Genomic DNA, 22,708 nt, shown 5'->3' with positions numbered 1-22,708 from the left:
TCTGGAATATCTGGTTCTAGAACCATCAGCCTGGTGAGCTTCTTGTTTTCAGCTGCAGTCATGGTAGAACAAGTAATGTCAGCAGCCCTTTGTCTGACTCTACAAACTTTACTATTACAGTTTCACATTCTGAGTGCTTGTTTGTGTTTCAGAAGAACGAAGATGTCAGAGAAGTATGAAAAGGCACATGACTACGCATCAGTGGTATTTATTTTGTGAAGACTATGCCAGTTTGTTTCTTTCTATTCTATTCTATTAATGCTTTTCAGTAGTAGTGTATCCTTGATTATCCTCTAAATGGCTATTTAGATACTTTTTGAATACTGATAATATAAATGTTCCGGTTTGTGCATCAATCAACCATTTGTACGACTCTTTTTTTATTATTCCCGATTGGGTATACAGTTGTGGATGTGGTTCCAACTTCATCTTCTAGAGCCAAATGAAATCCAGTCATATCTTAAGCATTACTGTAACTCCTGCAGTGCTCATTACTTTATACATTTTTAGTCTTGTAAAATAATCACATAACTAGAGCTTACGCACATTGTCTTTGCAGACAATTTCTCATGTTTCTGATGTACAGGACTCACTATAGTATTTTAGGAAACATCTTTGCAAAATACAAATAACCTTTAGAACAGTAATTTTATTTATTATATACCTCCTTAAGTCCTAAGATTATAACTACTTATTTGCAAAATTATCATGTTGAATTGTAAAGGAAAAATACACACCTAAAACACACAATTGGGTTTAGTAAACTTAGTACCACTTTTCACACATTTTACTCAAGTTAAAAAAAAAATAAAACCTCCAAGTCCAAATCATCATCAGCATACCTTTTATGCATGGGTGAGTAGTAGAAGTTAATAACCTGTAAACTAACAAATCAGAGGTAGAGAGTATATGGGAGGATGAATTATGCAAGGACTTAAGTATCTACATTTTCAATGGGTGCAGCTTAACTGAAGCTTATGTTATATGCATGTGTGAGCAGTACCCCCTGCTCCCGACCCCTAGTAGTGTGGTTAGCATAACTAACGCCATTTTGTAAGGCACGCGGCCATTCTCTGTGACCGAGCAGGTCACGTATTCGTTCCCTTTCCCCTCGTTACCAGGCCCTGAAGGTCTTGTGCACCAAGTAGACGAACCAAACACATTTCTTCTTCCCCTCCCTGCTGGCCTCAAGGTTCCTGGGCACCAGGCCATTAACTGCCTTCCTTGCCAGCCTTGAAGGCCCCAGGCACCCGGCCAACCCGGTGCTGCTGATGACCCCGCCACAGAACAGGGAAGTGTACCAGCACCCAGAGCACTGTCCGTAAAACCAAGCAGTTACAAGTCCTAAGGGGGAACTTGGACCAGAACTGCTGCTGGACAGTGAGATCGTGACACCCCGGTGGCCAGGGACGCCTCCACCATCGTCTGCTTCCTCCAAGGACTGAGGGAGTGACTCATATTCTTTTATAAGATTTTCGAGTCTAGATTATGATTGTTATGTTGATACAGCAAACCATGTATTAAGATTTCAGCCAATCTGCAGAGGGTCCAGGTGATTAGAAATTGTAAGTCAAGTTGTGTTACAAATTCCGTATTACACTATTGTACTACATTGATTCTGCTTGTAAAAAGCCTGTGCTATTCTAACCATAAATTCTGTGCTATACTAATCATAAGTCCCTGTTAAGAAAATAAAGCTTAAATCATAACTACGATTTAGTGCCATCAACATTCTGCCAAGGATCCCTAAAAGAAACTGTCTGTCAGTTGTCTGCATGAAAAGAGAGTAATTTGCTTACCTTTTTCTGTAGTGCTTTTTGTGTTAAAAAAGTGTTTTCTCTTATCTTCAGGCCAGTTCAGTCTTTCCTCCAAGTGCTCTGTTATGTTCAGGTAGGCTTCATCTAGGCCCACAGGCACAAAATTGGGATCGTATTCTGTCAGTATTTCTCTAACCTTGATAAACACATAGTGAAAGTTTAAAGCCTTGTTGCTGTAAGAGCAGATCTTGACACACAATTATGAGGTGAACAAATGTACTCTGAAACTTCAAGATGACCAATCAATATTAAAGATATTTATAGAACAAATTATTTATCGATATTGGAAAATTACAGTACTGTTTCTCAGAAGTAGCAAGACATCAGTAACAAGTGAGAACTAAACAGATTTTGAGCAGTGTATTTTACTGCAGAGGTCATTAAGATCAGTCTATAAAGACTCCACAGACACTGCAATAACCACCTGAATAAAACTCTTGGGATCTGGGAACTCAGCAGAGCACATGAGCGGATGCACCTTTCTGTGCACTGTGTGTCAGACATCACATATGCAAAAGTTAAAAAAAAAAACCATAACACTTAAGTTTTAAATTACATTCAAACTAAAGTTATAGCCAATGTTTTAGAGCACTGGTTAATGCCACAGGCAAAACTTGGTAGAAAAATCTTTAGTGATAACTGTATCTTCCCAAAATGCAACATAATAAATTAAATGATCAAAATAAAATCTCTACCTTTTCTCCTCTTTTTTCTCCCCTTCTCCTTTTTTTAAACAAGGGGAAAAATTTGACTGTGTCATGTTTTCTCTATCAGTTTTGGTCAAATTCTTAGATATCACAATATTTGTTCACATGCACTTCATCTTTCTGAAACTGATTAAAGATAGGATTCACTGCTAAACTTTTAATGACAAAATGAAATAAATTTAAATACTTTCAATCCAAATCACAAGAGAAAGACATAACTAAAAAACCAAAACAACCTGAACCTTTAGTACTTTACCCCATCAAACAAATGAAATACATATAATAAAATCCAAGATCCTTAACAAGTTCAAACCCATTCTAAAATACATTTACATATGCTTTTTTTATACAGAAGTGAGAAAAATAAGATCAAAATTAGTAATTAGCTTACTTTACTTATGTGAAGAAATTGAGGCTTCATAAAAACAAATAAATAAATCTTGGTATAATTTTATTGAAGTCGAGAGACTTGTGCCATGCACTAGTTTGATTTAAGACCTACAAAAGATCTTTTTCTTTTCTTTTTTAAACAGGATGGGGTATCCTAAGTATTTCTTCTGGCACTAAGGAAAATTACTTCCATTAAAGCAAAATGTAATTTTTTTTCTCCCTAATTTTCTGCTATTTATTTCAAGTCCCTTCTTTTAAAACAAATGAATCTGCATTTAGAACTCACTAATGCTCTTTGCTTCTCTCTCCAGTAATTAGCATTCAAAATGATGATTATGCATTGTATGAAATTATTATCTCCATGTTTCCTATGTACTTGCAGCTTCCTAGTAATTAGATTATGCTCCATAGTTTCAGTGTTTTAAGACTAATAGGGCTCAAGCGGTACCACTAGCTCACTACACAGTTTTGAAAATCTCTATCAGCATCACTACTGACTTCATTAAAATGGCAAGATGGGTGAATGCAATGCTTTTTCATCTCCTTTCCCAAAAGCACCAATGTTTTGTTTAACTTATGTTCAAAGCTGCATTACTGAAGAGTTTAATATTTAAACTACCACTTTTCATACTATCTAGAACTGATTGATCTACAGTCTAAACCAAGTCTGAGTCTAAAACCAAGTACACTGACTTTTGGTTAGAAAGCACTTTCAGACTTACCTCTTTACTCACTTTGCTGTATTTTTCAAAGTTTAATGGTACTATAGTTAGATGTGGACATAGCTTTTTAGCAATAAATCCAGGCATGGCTGCACGTACACCAAATCTCCTAGCGTGGTAATTTGAGGTGGACTTAGGAAAGATTAAAGAAGTTTAGTGTTTAGTAATCAATTTTTTCTTGAAGTTTAGTGTTAAATAATCAAATTCTAATCACATATCTCCACAGAGAAAAGACTGACAAGGCTGAGAGTTTATATGCATTCCCCCCCCCTTGCCACCGCCTTTCAATCTGTTTACATGCTTTAAACTTTCATCAGTACACTTTTCACTGAAAAATAAAATCCAGCTTACATGGTCTAGTCTAAGAACAGATGTTTCCTCTATTATTTTTCCTATTTTTTCCACACTTATAAAAATTATCTATATAACAATGTCATTGTATTATATTATTATTGTATGGTTTATTACGCTTTAGATTCATGTAATTGATTTCTGTATTAGTTTGACATTTGGTCTTACCAACATACTCATTGATCCCACTGCTATAGGCTTTTCCTTCAGCTCTGGATTGTCCCTCATTTCCACGGCTGCATAGAAGGCATCCATGTCAATGTGTACAATCGTACTGCTAAGGTTACGGTTCTGTTCCAGTTCCATCACAAGCTTGTCCACCTGAACAGAATAAACCAGTAATTGAAAAACTGTTAACCTGGCAGAAGTACAACAGTACAGATGATCCTAAAAACTCAAATGCATCTGGCATATTGTTAAAAAAGCACCAACAAAAAAATACCCAACTAAGTTTCTGAAGAAACTTGCTCAGAGAGAACACTGCTGCAGCAAATGGTACAAAAAAACTCAAAAACCCAATGAAAAAACCCCAACAAACCACAAAACCCCACCTATGTGGAAAAAAAAAAGATACTAAGTTTGTCTGAATTAGATGATGTAAGACCATTGAATATGCAGCTTTAGCTACTGTGATACATAGTAGTAGTGTATACAGTATATATAGTATTGTATATATTATACAATATATATTATACAATATATATTACTGTATAATACTGTATATACTACAGTATATACAGTAGTGATAGATATTATAGTATCATACATAAACTGAAAACATGCTATTAGAGAATTTCCACCACTCCTAAATTAAGCTATCACACTTCAGAAAATTGGCCTAGACAGGTGAAGAGAAGACCAACAGCTCACAGGGCAGATCCCATCTACCTCATCTTGTCAGAAATAAGGTCTCAAACAAACAGGTTCATTTACTGCTAAGTAAGCTACTGTTAATCCCTTCATAAAATTTCTCAACATTTGTTACAGGAATCATATCATATAAGGCTGGGTTGCTAGCAAAACCGCAAGGTGACTTTTAAAGAAAAGCCCATACGTAGAAAGTGCGTTTCACTCCAAGAGTTAAAGTTGTATTGTCTACCAGTAGACTGTGAGCAAGTACTCCTGCTTCATCAGCTCCATGGTGTTGTGAGACAGAGGCCAAGCACACAGACCTCTCCGTGAAATACTTTAATTGTGCTTAATTTGCTTGCATTCTTTTACCAAAAGACATGCAGATCGTGTGCTTGTTTCTGAAGTATCTTTCAACTATGAATGAGGTATGAACTGTGAGTGTCACCAGAAAGCATGAGTGCTTTATTTGACAGGCAATTTTTAAGATCTACTGATTTGACTATGTTGGCAGTACCACACATCATTCTAGAAGCGAAAGAGAAAATAAAGTAAAAAATATTAAAAAAAAAAAAAGGAAGTGCTATCAAACTATGATTATCTAACCACACTAATCACTATGCTAACCTCTATTTACACAACAAAAGGTTGCTACTGCTAGGAAAAAACCAACATATAGGCATAATAAAACTCAAGAAATGCAAGTAGTGAAAAGGCACCAAAGTTTCACTTCGCTTGCAAGCACAGGGGACACCCTTTACAGAAATGTCTCCGGCTTGATTGCAATGGGTTAATGGTCCTGGAGAGGAATGTTTATGTGCAATTTGCACGGTTACTTGAAGACAGTTTCTTTCTTTTTCCTCTCGACAGAGCTGCTTAATAAAAAACATGAAAACCTTATCCAAAAACCCATCTATGGAGCTGAAGACACTTGAACCAAGGCAAGTGGCTATGAATGTTCTAACTAAATTGAGTAATGATTTACAAAGTCTTTTATCTGTCTTGTTCCAAGTTGATTTGAGGGATGAAAGGCTAGAATGGGGCCTCAAACTAGGCTATTCCATAGAGAAGAGCACAGTATGCTCCCTGAGGCAAGAAAACTGGTTTAGACAAATTAAAAGCACAAGGGGAAAGCCATTCAAACAACAAACAAACAAAAAGTGGGGGATTTACATTGTTTTGATTACACTACTAATTCAGCAAGGGTTCAAGTCACACTGTAATAATGAAAAGCATCCTCATTTTAAACTATACCTTACAGATAATTTTCAGGTTACTCTCAAATTCAAATTGCTTAATTAATTAATACTGTCAATTGCTCCTCTAGTTACATAACTTCTGTATTTCAATTTATCACATTTATAACAAACTTCTTCCTTTTCCTCCCCAAATGTATTTCTAACATGATACTTACTGATCAGCTAACATATGCATCTAAAGAATGAAGTAAAATTACATTAAACTAATGAGAAATACAAAAAGATAACTTTTCAGCAAAAGCAAGTGATACAAGTAATATGCCAAACCAAAACACACCCAGATGTACTCAGAGGATTCTGGGCACCTACAAATGTTTCCTTAGTAAGATAAAGAAAGTTATGGAATAGTTCCTTAGAGGCAAGCCAGGTTGACAAGTTTTTAAAAGCCGCTTTCCATTTTCCTTTAAAGATAAAAAGAGATACTAAGTTTTTTTATTTCTAAGCTAGATGAAAAAAAACCTAAAAAGTACAAATTGTAATTAGAAGTTTGATTTTGCTTATAGTGACTTTTAGACAATTTAAAGAGTAACCTCTCATTCTTTCTTATCCCATGATGCAAAATACAAGTTTTCTATCTTAAACTGCTTTGTCAAAGTAAGACAGAAAAGATTATTCAAAATCTTTTTTATATTTGTAAAAGCATCTGACAAGGTGAAGAGATAACAAACAGTGATACCATTTTAAGACAATAGTAGCTATTTACAGAATAAACATCAGGGATAAAACCCACATGGATAAAAATAGCAAACATCACTACAGCAGTTTGCAAATCTGCTACCAGCTGGACACTTTTTAAAGTATTATTAACTACTGCTGAATTTCAAGCAATTCCACTCTAAGTTGTTAGGATAATCTAACTGTTAGAGAAAATTTTTCAAAAATTAAGAATTACATGATACTGTACAGTATATAATTTCCCTTAAAAGGCAACAATGACATTCATTAGGAAAACTTCAAACTACCTTTCACATTTCGGATTATTTAAAACAAACAAACAAAAAACCAAAGAAATATTTGTACAGGGAAATGGCAGTTTTAAGAATATTTACAAGTACTTTCTAAACTCCAATATTTACAAAATCAATTGTGGTAAGTGCCCTTCTGTAAAGAAGGCCTTCTAAGAAAAACTAAAAATATGAGAAATACCCTCACAAATTCCTTGGCATACACACACACTAGTGGTGAGAAAGAGAGCATTACATTGCAGATTCTACATTTATATTACTGTTTCCACCATGTAACCAGGATTTTGTCCAACAAATCCAGTAAGTGGGGATTTGTTTGTTTGTTTGGTTTTAGATTACAGCACATACATCAACTGCCAGCTTAGGAAGCCATATCTGAGCCTCAAACCATCCTACAAACAAGACTTGATCTGCAGATGAGAACTTGCAGCATTCATAAAAGTAGATATATGGATACCTTTGTAATTCTGGAGTACCTCCCAATTACAAATTTTAGGAGAACAAATTCTCTTATGGTATATCAGAAGATAGTACTAAAAAGAAGAGTTCAAGAACTCGATAGACAACAACAATGAAGAAGAAGAAGATAATGAGAGGTGACTATATCCATATCTGAAGACCTGGAGAAGCTGATTAAACCACACACAGCATATATTAAAAAAATCAAATAGGACAAACAAGACTTGCCAAGTTAAAAGTGGAGATAATGGCCTGGGGAAGAGTAGCTGGTGGGTAAGTGACAGGAAAAGGGGGAGGCATTCAGGATATCAGACATAGACAGATAAAGACTAGCTGGACCAGGAGACTGGGGACTTCAATGGGGACTCTGGAGGCATAAACAAGGACGGCTTTGGAAAGAGGACTGATAGTAATCTGGGGATGTGAGGCATGAAAAGGAAAATTCAGGATAGGACAAATTAAAGGAAAGAAGAGGAGAAAGCAAAAGGGTCAGAACTTGTGATAAAGAAATGAGGGCAACAACAATCATGAACCAGAGCTTATCTGCATACAAAGCATGGAACCAAAATCCAAGAGGTCAAGATGTTTTTATAGCAGCAAAGAACTAAAATTAGCCAGCAAAAAAGCATGCATGTTATCCTCTTCTAATGACAGTTCTCATGCAGTATGGCAGCTCACTTAACAGTTACTCCATTGGAAATAAAGACGACTGCTATTTGGGCAAGTGGCATAAAGATTTCAAACATGGGGTATGAAACTCAGGTCCCAGTAAGACACACAAGAAAGAATTTCTCTCTTTTTTTAAGCTTCTTTTTTCTTCTATACAAAGCGATTTTCATACAAAACATTGAAAGAAAATAACATTATGTTGCAAGATCAAAGAATCAAGTTCAGAAAAAGACAGCATGAGGGTCGTCAATTAAAATTTATTGGCTTTCACTATATGCACTATATATTGTTTAATTACATAACCATACACTAATTTTTTAGGATCTGTGTCATTCATGTCATTCATTTTATATGACAGACTGTTCCCTGTGAAATGAAAAGTTCTGTGGTAAAGGAAGGATGGAAATGGAAGTACTTTTTCATAATTAAATGACTTAAAAGCTACCCCAGAAAAAAAAAAACCACAACGGACAAGCAGACACATAACTAATCCATGTTAAAAGATTAACTAAAAACAGGAGAGGCATACAGGCTTATAACAAACTTTTCAGAGGTACTCAGTAATTGCAAGCTTTTCTGGGCACAAATTTGAGACACTGGCATCTAATTTACAGAAGTGATTTGCAAATCTGCAATGAACAAAAGAAGATTGTACACCAAAGCTCAAGACCTTTAATCCTCACAATGGCATTGAAAATTAATGGATGTGTTTAATCTTCATGTGCTTCAGCTCCTCATCTACAAAACAAAAATACCACTCTACTTTGCTGGAGTATTAAAAGAATAATTTAAAGAATTTACACTATGTGGTGTACAACATAGAAAAGCCTATGAGGAAGTCAGTAATTCTGCATTCAAAGCTGGATTAGACTAGTGTACAACAAATAAAGCTTGGGGCCGTGCGTTGAACAATGAGGACAACAGTAAATATTGAATAATTGCCCACTCAGTGAACACTGTCTGCACTGTGCACTGAATGAAGCAGGAATCCTGTTAGGGAAGAATAGCAAGCAATCATGTAATTAAAGACTGAATCACAGTACAAATGAAAAAAGAAAGGAATTAAGCTTCTACAAGTAACTTTAATTCTGTTGCACCTAAGAATGTTTAGTGTGCAACCTTGGTGCTGTTTTCTTTTAACAGCCTTTCATATACAGTAATACTTTGGATACTATTATCTATCACCAGCATTTGAGAAGAGAAATAGCATCTTCATCTTTCTAGTTCAGGATACTTATATTTCTTGTGACTGTTTGCCATGATGATTTTTTCATTAATTAGCATAAATAAGGAATAAATGATATCCAGACAAATTGACAACTGTGATCTCACTCACCCCATTGCAGGCCATCGAACACAAATATACATGTATAATAAAAAAAGAAAGTAAACTCAAGACTGATGTGATACTTATTAACATGGTATCTAACAAAACTTTTACATAAACCATAATGACATCCCTTTAAACTGATCAGACTTCGAAGAACAGGAATTACGCTGCATTTACATTTTACTCATTTAGAGAACATTTCAGAGTGATTTTACAATCTATTCTTCTAGCAAGTTTTTATTAAGATTACATCATCGAAACATTGTGCACTTTTACTTGCATGACTAACATCAAAATGGTAGTTAAAATTGTACTTATCACCAGAATTTAATGCAATAAACTAGAACACACCAAAATGTTTATCATATGCCATTTACTCCAAAAAGTCTTTACAAGATTAGTACCTGCAGCTGTGCTTTCAAGAGCTGTTGTGTTGTAATCTTCTCTTTTAGCTGCATCATTTTTTCAATTCGTTGGTTAACTTGTTGATCTTTTTTAAGTTCATTTTCATAAAATCTAGAACCCTGGAAGAAAATTGCAAAACCACGAAGGTTTTTATTTGTCTTTTCCTATAAACAACCACATTTGGTCTTTAAATACAGAAAACATAGTAATGGTTTCTAATGCATACTTTGGATTTTCATATAAATGACACAGAAAAGAGATCAGCAGTGCTTTACATCTCTCTCCTTAAATGATGTAAATATATTTCTCCTTCTCAAATCCCCTATACTCATCTGAGTATAAGGGACTATTTAGAGAACTTACTCGTTCTAACACTTAACAACAAAAATTCCAAAATAGTACATAAAAGTCGAACTATTCTTTGCAATACCTCCAAGATAAGGAGTATAAAACTCTAAAAAAAAAATTATTTAAGCATTTAATCTACATGGAAATAAATAATGACATTGTAAAAGTCAAATCCACTTATAATGTTGAGTATGTCATTGACCATTTAATCTTGAAGGACACTGCAGAATTAGAAGCTATTTGGAAGAGGATGATGAAAAGCAAATGGGTATAAAAAAGCCCTCTTATCATGAAGTATGTAATTGTTCCTTCAAGAAAAGGAAGGAATAAAAGGAAATGTAACAAAAACATAAAAAGACGACAATCATGTAGAGAACGTATAACGTGACTTCCCTTCCTGACTCATGACAAAGAAAAGGCGGCATACAATGAAATAGAAAAGAAGAAAATTCAAAACCAGGAAAAAATATATTTTTCTTGCAACATCTGCTTAGCTTACAAGAGAAATAACACTTGCAGAAAGAGTTAATGTCTTTTATTGAACCACCTGCAAAAGTGGACAATTTTTTAGCTCAAAGCCTCTGACTACCAAACTGTCACTGATGCCAAGAATTCAGCCATAGTCAGATAAGAATCAGGCATTTACATAAAAAGCAAAAATATCCACTTTTATAATAATGATAAAAAGGATGAATGGCAAGACTGTAATGTGTCATGTCTCATTGCTTAGAAGAAATCTCTAATTAGAAGAAATTAGGGTGTGTCTTGTTTCAATATCAGACATGCACTTCATCTTTTCTCCCCTCTGCAATCAAACATGACTTGCTGAGACTCACTGAAAGAAACAAGTACCAAAATGTTGGTGTAGGAAGCAACCCAATACTTAAGACTGTTATTAAGCTGTGGGCTTTTTTAAGTCTCTTGCAGTATTTCACAGTTGAAATGCTATAAAACCTTGTTGTAATACAATTGTGGGTAGTGTTTGTAAGTGTAATTTTGAAGACTAAAGAAAAGCTTAACAGAATCAATGCTTCTTTTCAGATTTCTCAAGCTATATCTGGTATTTATATTCTTTTGCTTTTTTTGACAGAAATATATTCTAATACATAGATGCCTATATATCAGTTTTGAAAGCCTATTTTACAGTTCTTTCTATTTCGTACCAGGAAATGAAATAGTAACTGTTCTGACGCAATAATTTATCCAAATATCATTATTAGGGATATGTCTGACAAAGCACTAAGTTTTCAAGAAAGAGTGAACAGAATAAGTAGAAGAAACATCTAATCAATAAGGGGCTTGATAGCATATAAAGTATCATCAAAGTGAAAATGCAAGCAAAAAAAAGTTTGCCAAGTAAGAGCTGTTTGCAGTATGTTTTCTGCTTCCCCTTGACTCCTCTGCAGCTTACCACAGAGCAGTAGTAGTCAACACAGAGTTCATGAGCAAAATATCAAGCACATAACCTAGGGCCATAGCAACACCAAAAGAAATACACATTTGTGCAAGGAAAAGTAAGAAAATGCAGAGTTGCTCAAACAAAGTGTTATCCCCATATAGTTCTATGTGATGGCTCTCCAAAAAAAATAAGAGGGCTAATATTTCAATGCTTTGTAGATTTTGTGCGGTCCTCTGTGGATCTTTGGTACAAAGTTGCACGCTACTGGCCACCTCTCTTGAATACTGAGAAGACAGTCAAGAAGACAGGCAGGAAGCACAAAGAAATTCTACTGAAAGTACTAGAAAAACCTGATTACATCAAATTCATCAGTTACAGTAAGGTAACCAATAGAAGTAGATCTGCTTGGCTGATTAATGATGGGGCAGGCAAAAGGAATGGAAAAGGGGAAAACAAAGAGGCTTAAGGAGGCTGAAAGCTTCACAGTTACCTCTGGACAATGCTATGATATTTATGTACTGCTTTGGGCAAAAAGGGAGCACCTAAGGACGTACTCAGTTGTGTTCCTCCATGTTCGTCCCTGTGGATGAATCCAACAGTACCCTATGGTACCCTAAGCTACAGCCCCTCCCCTTCCTCCCCACACATACACTTCTTAGAATCTACCCTCCATTTACACGTAGATAAATGGGGGATAAAATTTGGGGAAGGGAGGAGGACGGCCTTATGATACTGGACAACAGATAAAACACCCGGAAAAGAGTAATCAAGCCAACCTTGGTAGCTTCCATGATGATTTTATTGATTTTCTCTTTATCCAAACCTTGCATTCCAGCTTTGTTATCATTGAGGCCCATTCTAAGTAGAACTCCATCATTGCAAGAGCTGTTACCAAATTTTTTCATGTCGTCCATAGTATTTGTTGAAAATGAGTACCTCTTTTAAGACCTAATACCTGAAAAAAAGAATTTAAATCATATATTTGTTTCTAAGTTCCAGCCAAACAATACAAAAAAAAATTATGGAATACATTTGCTGTATTTATTGAATAAGCATTTTATACAACATACTTATCACAAATATGAAGACCTGTATTCCTGTAAAGTGGCTGACCTGCCACACTCACCACATAAAGCCACCTGTAACTCTACCAGTGTTTGGAGACAGTAAGATTTTACTTTTTTATTAACTTAAAAACATACTCTTTTAAAAGCTCCCTTGCAGAAATAATTGAGCACCACCAACTTCAGGTAAAGACTAGTACCTTACACATGCACATGAGATTTATGCCTGTATGTTAACCTGTCAGATGAAACAATGCTGCCTTAAATACAAGATACTGCTCACTAGATTATTACATTAAAAGAAATTGAATGATTTTTAAATTGCAGAAGACCATTGAGTCCTGATTCCTGCTTGAGACAAGCCATAGAATCTTTCCCAGTAATTTCTAGCTCAAATTCAAAACTTTTGTTTGTGTTAAAGCTCATCTTTTAGAAGCAGATGGCTTCAATTAAAAGTTTTGAATAAAACCCTATTGTTTAATTCAGGGCAAAACTCACGCGTTCTTTTTTTCCGTTAATTTGTAGAGCCATGGTATCCAACTAATACAACTTACCAAGCCTTTACTACTCAATTACTGCCATCAATAATTTCTTATACATGCAGATATGTGAACTTCTGACATCTTCCCTTGTTGCTTACGAACATAAATAGCTGAATCCTTTGATAGGCTCTAATTATATGGTAAATTGTCTAGTTATTAAATTGATCTTAAAAAAATTAAAGAAAGTAAATTTTATCCTCTGTAGCACGAACCTGTGGTCTTATTTTTGCCAGATTAAAACAAGCAGAATCCAAGTGTGATACTGGCATAAATTACTTAACATGTACTTATTACTGCAAAAGCATACAGAAACAATTTCTTCCTACCCCAAGATGCTGAGTCATAAACCACTTCAGCTTTACTCTCATGCAGGAAGCACATCCAGTCCTAAACTTCCCCTTCAAGCTGCTCCCTGTAATAGGAGCCCTTCCTGTTTGGAGAAGCCACACCCTTTCAGGCATATACAGCAGCTCTATTAAACAACCACAAATTACACAAATCTAAGTGTTACATTTTTTCTTTAAATGCCGCTTTCCCAATCCAGGACTTAAGTGGGCCTCATTAGCAACCAAACTGAAGAAGGTCATTACATCTTTTTGCATTTAGAGATGAATTTTTGCTATTAAAGAACCACATGGGTGATTTTTTTATAATTAATGGTGGTAATGCTTGTATTTTCCTCAAGATCTCCTGAAACATACTAGCCAACTGAAGTCAAGATATTAAAGAAAGCCATCTTTAAAAAAAGTTCTGACAAAAATAACCCAATTTTAATCATATTTTATTAATTCAGGTTATTATTTATGATGTCCTCCAAAGCTGCAAGATCAGGTAAGTAATGCTGTGTTTATCTCCCGCTTGTTGTATTCCAAAGAACAAAAGGTGACATAGAGACCAAAACTCTTCTCTTGACCCTTTGGTAGCACTTGAGCTACTATAATGGCAACTAGGAATGGGAGTGGCTTCATAGCTCTTATGTGTATTTATCAAATAAAAGATCACAATGATGAACATTTTCATAAATTTTTCACTTACAGTAGGACAATCTCTTACAGTTAACATACACATTTACCAGAACAGGTTTGCTAGACTTCAATTAAAGGTAAAAGCACTGCATCCCACACAACATTCCAAGTTTCATCTCAAGCTCATAAGCACCCCCATATCAATTACCTCCACAGTAATTCCATTGTTACTGGCAATTTCTGGTAACTAATGGTCTCAATTCCCAATAAATACATTACTCAAGGTAAATGCCCCTCCACTATTCCCCCTGGTTCTTTAATCACTCCTCCCCTTCAAGAAGCTGGAATGAACACAGGACTGCTTCCATTTCCTGTTCCAGTCTTTGCAACATTTTTAGCTGTTCCTTATTCCTGAAAGTGTCTTTATCCCTAGCATATACAAATCTTTCCGCCCTCCTCATTCAGATCACTCTTAAAGGCTCACTTTTATAGCAGAGGCTTTAAACACTAATTCATGTCAGTCAAAAGCCTTCTCTATCATGCTGCTATATATCCAGCGATGAAAAAAATAATTATTTAAGAAGTCTCATAAATGGTGGTCTCCTGATGTGTTTACCTTTTCAGCTTCTTGTGTGGAACAAAATACATTGCTAGTACCAGATGATAAAGTGTATAAATGTCAAATAGTACCTTGGTTGGAATTAAGAAGATGACATTTATTTGAGGACATGATATTAGTTCTCCACCAAAGCTTAAAGGAAGGGAAAACGTGAATAACAACTGATACAATTTTCAGCTGCTTAACATGAACAGAACCTGAAGATTATCTTGCTTTCAGATTAACAGGCCTGAAAAAAAATATGTAAAATATTCAGCACATTGAAATGAATCACAAAAGCTACAATAAGACAACAAATATAGCACTGTCAGATAAAACCAGTGGATCATCTGCCATAGACAAAATGAAAATGGAAATATTTAAAGGAAACACAGTAGAAACACAGTTTGAAACACTATGCAAAATGTGAACAAAATGTCAGTGTAGAAACTGGTAAGGACAAGTAGTAACTGTTTTAATGGGAAATTGACCTAGAGAAGACATTTAGCTTGTGGTGACACAATCTTACAAAATTTTTGCTAAAACAACTTGGAAAAAGTGGGTAAAAGTTGAGAGTCTAATGAAACACTAACTCAGAACAGTCTAGGCAAAGAGTGACATTTTTGGCATGCTGTCACCTCAAGAAGCTGCTGCAAGACTGAGCTGTTTCCTCTAACAGAACACGTTAAATCTCTCTCAGCATCATACGGAGTAAGTAGGGTGTGAAATCAGAGAAGCCTGTGAAGGCAGCCTACAATTAAATACTATCCTATTATTCCTGTGATTTGGGAACGGGGGGAAGGGAGTAGGAGAATCATCTAGAAGTGGAGGAGGTAACTTTCCAGTTGCTACTGGAAGGACTTCTAAAAGTAAAGAGGAAGACTTTGGCAGTGGATGCCAACAGTTAATGCAAAACAAAATAGAGAGGAACCACAGAATAGCAGTACTGTGTAGGAAGCTTTGTTAGTAACCTGGGATGCCTACAAAAGGAAAAAGACCACTAATAAAACCCCAGTCAAGCTCTTCTAGGAGCAGGCACAGAAACCCAACTAAACCAGTCAGACAGGGTTATATAGTATATGAAAGTATCAAGTGACTGAAACAGCAGTAAAATCGGAGCAACAATTTAATTTCAAGTGCCTCTACCTGTATTCAAGTTTAGCATATTTTTGGACATTTGACTGGACTAGCCTGAAGGAAATGGCTTGTATTTGATCCTGTGCCACCCCTCCAGCCTGCCTTCAGTAAAAATCCTCTAACTCCAGCAACAGAAACCCTGTGTGTTGTGTGAAAACTTAAATGCCTTCATATTATTATTTTCATGTAATAAAATAATACATAAGAAACATAAAAAATATTTCTAAGAATATTCAGTTCAGTGGACACACTGTTATTATGCAAGTTATTAACACCTGCAAAGTATGTTAACAGTTTGCCTTTTATTGATAGTGTTAACAACTTGTTGCGAAGAAATATTAGGACTGGAAAATGATACCAGTCTGGAAAAGCTTGAAAAAGAATTTATTTACATACTGAATTATGATTTGATGCATGTAAATTGTGTACCAGTCCTCATAAAAAAAAATCAAATTCTGACATCTTTGCTATCACAGATGCTCATGCCAATAGTGAGATGCAAAGAAGTTACTAAGATACACAACTGCCTACCTCCCCCGGAGCTCAAAAGCTAAATGTAGGAATCAAGACATATATTCCAAATGTAAAGAACCATCTTTTACATCTCAATTGCCCTGAGTAAGTTTCCACAGTGTGTAAAAAAATACCAATGTTGCAAATAGCAACACAATTACTAAAGACTCCTTTCTATATGATTTTTTAATTATTATTTTTAGGATGGCTAATACAAGGATCTAAATTAAATGGTTTAATTTCTGTAAAACTCATAAAAGCCTCCAATAACATTTCATCAAAATCTGACACCTCATTTATTGTAGCATGAGCCCAAAATAAACTTCCTATTTTCCCTCGATTAAAATGTTTTAGAGATTCCTTTATTTAAACTCTTCTATTCTTACTTTATCAAGAACAAAACAAAATTTTAACAGCTAACTTCATGTACAAAGGTAGAGAATGGATGAAGGGATAGCTTCAGGAATCCTGTCGTTACGTAGGCTGCATCAGAAGAAAATCAGTATTACCCTTAATTTCAATGACAAGGTCAAGATGTTAATAGGAGTTCTGTAAAGGCACTGAAAGCACAATAAACAATTAATAAAGTTAGTACTTACTTCATCCAGTTTTGACCACAAAGGATCACTTCTCAGGCTTTTGGCTAAAATCAAGTGTGGTTTAGTATGGATCACTCTATGTTCAGAAGATAAATGCCTCTGAAGTTAGTACTATACCAAAAACATCAAAGAGAAGAAAAAGACAGAAAAAGCTTCCTTTCAAATATCAATATATAAACGCATGAGATCCCTGGTCTTTTATTTTTTGTATGGAAACTTTACAAATGACCCATTACCAAATATTACCAAAGTTCATAGCACTCAGTGCAAGTATGGGATGGAAAAATTTCTTCCATAAAACAACTATTAAAATAATCACATCCATGTAGAAGATGGTTGTGAATAATATGAAACTCCTAGAGCACTTCATAAGTATTCATAAGATCCTCAAAAGTCAAATATGAAATATTTGGCTTTAACACATCTTCAGTGAAAGGGTAATTCAGTAGTTTAAGACTCTAAAAGAGGCAATTTCAGTTACTTCAAAAAACACACTTGTCATAGAACTTTGCTGGGCCACCACCTCACCATAATACACACCTAAGCCAACCAAAAACCTCATAAACCAAGACAAGCAACATGAACGAAAATAAGCAAGCTGGATAAATGTGTTTCTCTAGTGAGAATGCTACCAAAAAAGTCACTAATAACCATTCTTTGCAGTCACCTTCTTTTGTATTGAGATAGAATTAAGCTTAGTGTTGTAAGCAGCTTCCTCTACCAAAAACCATAAACTAATGAGCAGTTACTGTTCTAGATCTCAGACAGGACAACTCATATTCACCTATTTGCAAAAATTTTCAGTTTATATAAATGTAAATTATAAAATATACCCCAAAGAACTCATGTAGAAAGTAATATACATACTGAATCAAAGGATAAGAAATCAAGCCCTTTTTAAAAACAAACAAACAAACAAAAAAACCCAACCTAATGAAAATTGTTTTGACAAGAGATATGGAAAGCTGTTAAACTCCACTGTAAGTGAATGGGGTTACTCTTGGGCAGAAATGAAAATCACTTGTACCAAGACTATACTTCACAAGTAAGCACAAAATACTTTCTCTATCTACTTCATCACTTTTTGCCAAGCATTGAAGAATACTTAAAGAATAAAGAATTGAAGAGTGAATGCAGAACAAACAAGCCAAGCAGAATGATTCAAGAGTAACTCTCAAACCCAACCTTTCAAATGTCTCTCTTGCACTGGAAATTATTACAACTGGAAACCACATCACAGGCCACCTCGAAACAAAGCCTCTGGGTACTACTGAAACAACACTGTAAGTAATAAATAAAAGAGACTATACAAGACCTTCCCAGTAAGACCACAATTCATCTAAATCAAAATTTTTAATGGACACCCCTTTGTTTTTACTCCAATTGCTAATTAAGATTGAACTGGTGGCCACGCAGCTAAACTTGTTATTCCACTCACTGCACAGAAATGTCTCCATCTAGGCTGTACATGCAACAAGTCACCATCGTTAACGAACTGAAACCCAGCTAACCCACCTTGGTATAGAAATTCATGTACCAATAGTCAGGCCATTTGAACAATGGGTTTCCCACAACTGCACTGCTTTATTTCTTGAATTTCTGAGACAAGAACAAACATACATTCAACAAACTAGGAAACTTCAACCCCCTAGAATATTTTTAACATTTCTGATATTTAAAAAGTTACACTACAAACTCCAGTAGTGCATTTGATTTCATACTACTTGATTTATCCATTATTTGGATAACAATTTTATCCCAAAACAGTAACATTACGTTACATACCTTCCCACAAGAAGTGCACCTGTCTTTTCTGAGTATTCATCTAGCAAAGAAACATTCTGGGTGATGGGATCAAATATAACAAACTCCTTAACTCTCATTTCCTTGTAAAAACATGTTCCTCCGATAATGATTTAAGTATCAGCTGCTCTGAAGTCTCTCCTTCTCAGCAGGATAAACCACCAACAAAGACACGTGCAAACAAGCACATCAGATTATCTTCTGAACTATCTGCTCAATTCTTTTCAGTCACAGGGGGTTTGATATTTACTAGAGCCCTGGTTTCCGAATAGCCCCGAGAAGAGGACTCCCGCCAGTTTTAATCCTGTAGTGGTTTACAAGGAAAGAACTGGTAGGAGGAACTGCACAACAGTGTTACTACCATTTGATATACACGGTGTTAACCACCTAGGTTCCCTACTAGGGCATTCAAAACTGCTACTGTTTCACTATTCTCTCTCTCTCTCAAGAGATAATAAAATCTAGTTCCCTAGAAAACAGAATCTTCTAAGAAAGATATAAGTATTTTTACAAATGTAATAAGCCAAGATACATGATAAATTAACACTGAACAGAAAACCGGGCCAGGATTTGCGGAAGTGGAAATTCCAAGTGCCCAAGATGATACAACTAGAATGGGACTAGTTTTCAAGTAGCAGCTGACTCAGCATTTTACAAAAACATAGATCCCATACAGGCACCTAGAATTAGCCTTCAAAAAACAAAGCCCTAGAATTATGTCTTTTCTGAACTCCCTGGCTTTAAGATATAACAAATTACAGACAATTCAATCCTTTTAAAAAGTAAAACACTGCAAAGTAAACAGATAATACAGACTGCTTATGACAATACCCAAAATTAATGTCAAAGTATGTATTTTATGCCATTCATCAAACTGTTTGAATAATTCTTCGCTTACGTGAAGAGCGACGCAAGTGAAACAAGTGGAATACTCATGCCCTATTAATTTTCTGCAGACAAGATGCAGTACAATTCTGTTGTAAACCCTGCTTTCAGCTTCCCTGTCTAAAAAGACTCATGTCTTTGAAACTTCAAAGTTTATTCAAAGGGCAAAGAACTGTGGTATCTTCTTCTGTCTCTATTCAGCATTTTACAAGACCTTTTACACTGAAAGATTTATCTCAGGCTTATAACCAAGTTTTCCTAGGACTTCTAGATTACTGAAAACAAATGTTTTAGCATTTTAATCCATAAAGAAAATAATGAAGGAACTAAACTGTTATTAACAACATTCATCAGTAAAAACTACACCAGAAGTGGTGTAGTTATCTGCAACCTCTTTTCTACAGATGTTTATTGCCAATATATTCATAAAAAGCAGTAATCTTCTGTTTATTTTTTTTTTACTTAGAAGAAAAACCCCAATATAGTGATTCACAGAGATCACAATTGTTTTAGAAAAAATTGTCTGAATAATTTATATCTCAGAGCCTATATTATTAGGCAATATGCTGTGGCATAAACAAAGCTCCTTCAAGGATCCTCTTAAGAAAAATAGTCCTAGATTTAAGAACAAACATCACCATGAGCATGAACATACTAGAAAATGTTTATACACTAGTGGTGAATGTGTTTTAGTAACATGCAATGAACGCGCTAAAACAGAAGGTACAATAGTGGAAATAAGATATAAAAAGGGAGAGGAAAAAAATTAGGTATTTATAAAGTTATCCACTTTATGATGTTTATGACTGACATCTTTAGAAGTGAAAAAACATTTTATATTACAAGTAGTATATCAGCAATATAGAACAACAGTATCTGTTCCACTATTCTAACAAAGGTGATGACTATATCCAGTTAAAACAATAATTTGTAAACTTCTTGCAATCTCTAGAAGGCGTACAGATTGAGTACTGGGGCTTTCAATGAAAGAACAAACACAGCAATGAAGCGCAAAATAAAGGGCCAGTGGAAAAGGCATAGAAGGTAGAGAGAAGTGAGTGGTCTACATCAGCATATCAGTTTGATCATCTCTATTGCCCATGCTTTGGTTTGCATCCCAGACTGATCTTAGAGCAGGCAAACCAGCTTCCTTTCAAACTAAACTAAACTGGAAGACTGTGCTTTCAGAGCACACCTGACTCATTACAATTGCGAATGCAGGTGCCCTCCATGGGACCGAACTAGTGCTAGTCTGAACACCTCTTAAAGCATATGTAAGATGAACTTAAGGTCCTCAGCACCAAATCTTTCCTTTACAAATTTACTCCCACTGCACCACATTCTTGCTAATGCAGCTATGACCTGATCTCATTAAGAGTAATAGACCGCAAGTTACATATGAAAAAGATGGTCAGAATATTAGAAAGAAGAGTTAATTTACATAAGGTATTCACAATTCCAGTACACCTTTTGGAAGAACATAAGCTGGTGGCATTGTGTAAAAAATAAGACATATTAGGAAGATGTGGCAGATGTAAAAAAATCTATATGAAAAGTTGAAAAGGCAAACCTTTTAGCATCCAGTATTTATTCATTTAAAGTTTGGTTATAAAATACTAGCTAGAGTTAATAATTAAACAAATATTCTCTCCAACAGGAATGACTATGTTTGTTAAACAACCTGAAATAATATCTACCCATGGCATTTTTATTTTTTAACACCTGTTTCAGTCAATCTATATTCTGGAGAGAAAAAAAAAAAGAAAAAAAAAAAGAAAAAGAAAAGAGCTACTTCTGGAACTAGGTGAATAGTCATAGACTGAAAGCATGACAGCACATGGCTATGCTCCTGCTCTTGATCAGGATAGAGAAGGAAGTTCATTCAGAGTTTAATGGGGAAAACACGACTGGCTTTACAGGTAATACCACCTAACTTCATCAACATACCGCAGAGAAGAACTATAAATTATTCTCATACATATCAATATATACAAAACTCAGCCACTCTGCTTGCTTAACAGATGCAGTACATTGCAACAGACACTAAAAAAAAAGTATCTTGCCTGGTTTCTTTCCAAACAGCTAGTGAATCAAAGAACATAGTTTCTCAACAACCTTTTATATATTAGAAAATTGTCTAAAATAGCAGCCACGATAGACTCATATAAAAATTTTTCTGTGCATTCCAGTGATTACATAAATATTAAGACATCTGTGACTGTTCTTTATTTCTAATTGCTTAGGACAATGATGCTGCTTCACTAATCACTCTCAGTGCTGCATTCATTGTAAATATCTTTATACCAGAGACTTCGAGATGGTACTAGCATTATTCAACTTTTAGCTGCTATATACATAGAGAATGCGTATAAATAGCTGTGTCAATGCTAACAGCTCTTTCAAAAAAATAATAAACCCTCAATGAAAACTTTCAAGCAGCATAACATGGAAAAATTACACGATTTGTCATAAGGAGGAAGTCAGAGAAAATACAATTGTACAGCATTGCTCTTGCGATATAACCAGAAGTGTGTGTTCCAGAACTGAAGTTTCCTCAACCAACACTATTTAACACCCTTTTCTTTTTCCCCAAGAAATCACGACAAAGGAGATGAGCCCGCACAAATCTTAAGTCCTTCCCAACCCACTACATCTGTTCGTAAATTGTGAAGTGACACGTTCAACTGCTTTTTTTTCCTTTTTCAAATATTTCTCCACCCATAAATATCGGCAAGTACACGTATGTCAGACGTAAGTCTGAAGAAAAAAATTATCGTTTCGTTCCCTGAACTGCGGAAATATTAGGCAAATAAAAGGCAGGACACTGCTACCTCGCAGCTGAGGCAGGCTGCTGACCGACACTTTCCGCTCTGCTCGTCACACGCCTTTGCGCGCAGCCGGCGAGGCAGAACGAAACCGGGCGGCGCAGAGG

At 35.3% G+C, this 22,708-nt stretch overlaps 1 protein-coding gene across 1 annotated transcript in view; it reads right to left on the bottom strand.

Annotated features, from left to right (window-relative positions):
* POLK (polymerase (DNA directed) kappa) overlaps positions 1-22,674 on the bottom strand; it is a 35,792-nt gene extending 13,118 nt beyond the window's left edge. Inside the window, exons 1-6 of the mRNA XM_009327243.1 lie at positions 22,608-22,674; positions 12,447-12,625; positions 9,923-10,042; positions 4,156-4,308; positions 3,637-3,768; positions 1,800-1,953 (exon numbers count right to left, since the gene is read on the bottom strand). Of these exons, the coding sequence (XP_009325518.1) occupies positions 1,800-1,953; positions 3,637-3,768; positions 4,156-4,308; positions 9,923-10,042; positions 12,447-12,584 (697 nt within the window). The 5' untranslated portion in view covers positions 12,585-12,625; positions 22,608-22,674. The remainder of the gene's footprint in view (positions 1-1,799; positions 1,954-3,636; positions 3,769-4,155; positions 4,309-9,922; positions 10,043-12,446; positions 12,626-22,607) is intronic.
* Positions 22,675-22,708: the final 34 nt, after the last annotated feature.

The sequence above is a fragment of the Pygoscelis adeliae genome, unplaced genomic scaffold, assembly GCF_000699105.1.
Source record: "Pygoscelis adeliae isolate BGI_AS28 unplaced genomic scaffold, ASM69910v1 Scaffold26, whole genome shotgun sequence".
In the NCBI taxonomy this organism is placed as follows: domain Eukaryota; kingdom Metazoa; phylum Chordata; class Aves; order Sphenisciformes; family Spheniscidae; genus Pygoscelis; species Pygoscelis adeliae.
This window is presented reverse-complemented; position numbering and strand designations above follow the sequence as displayed.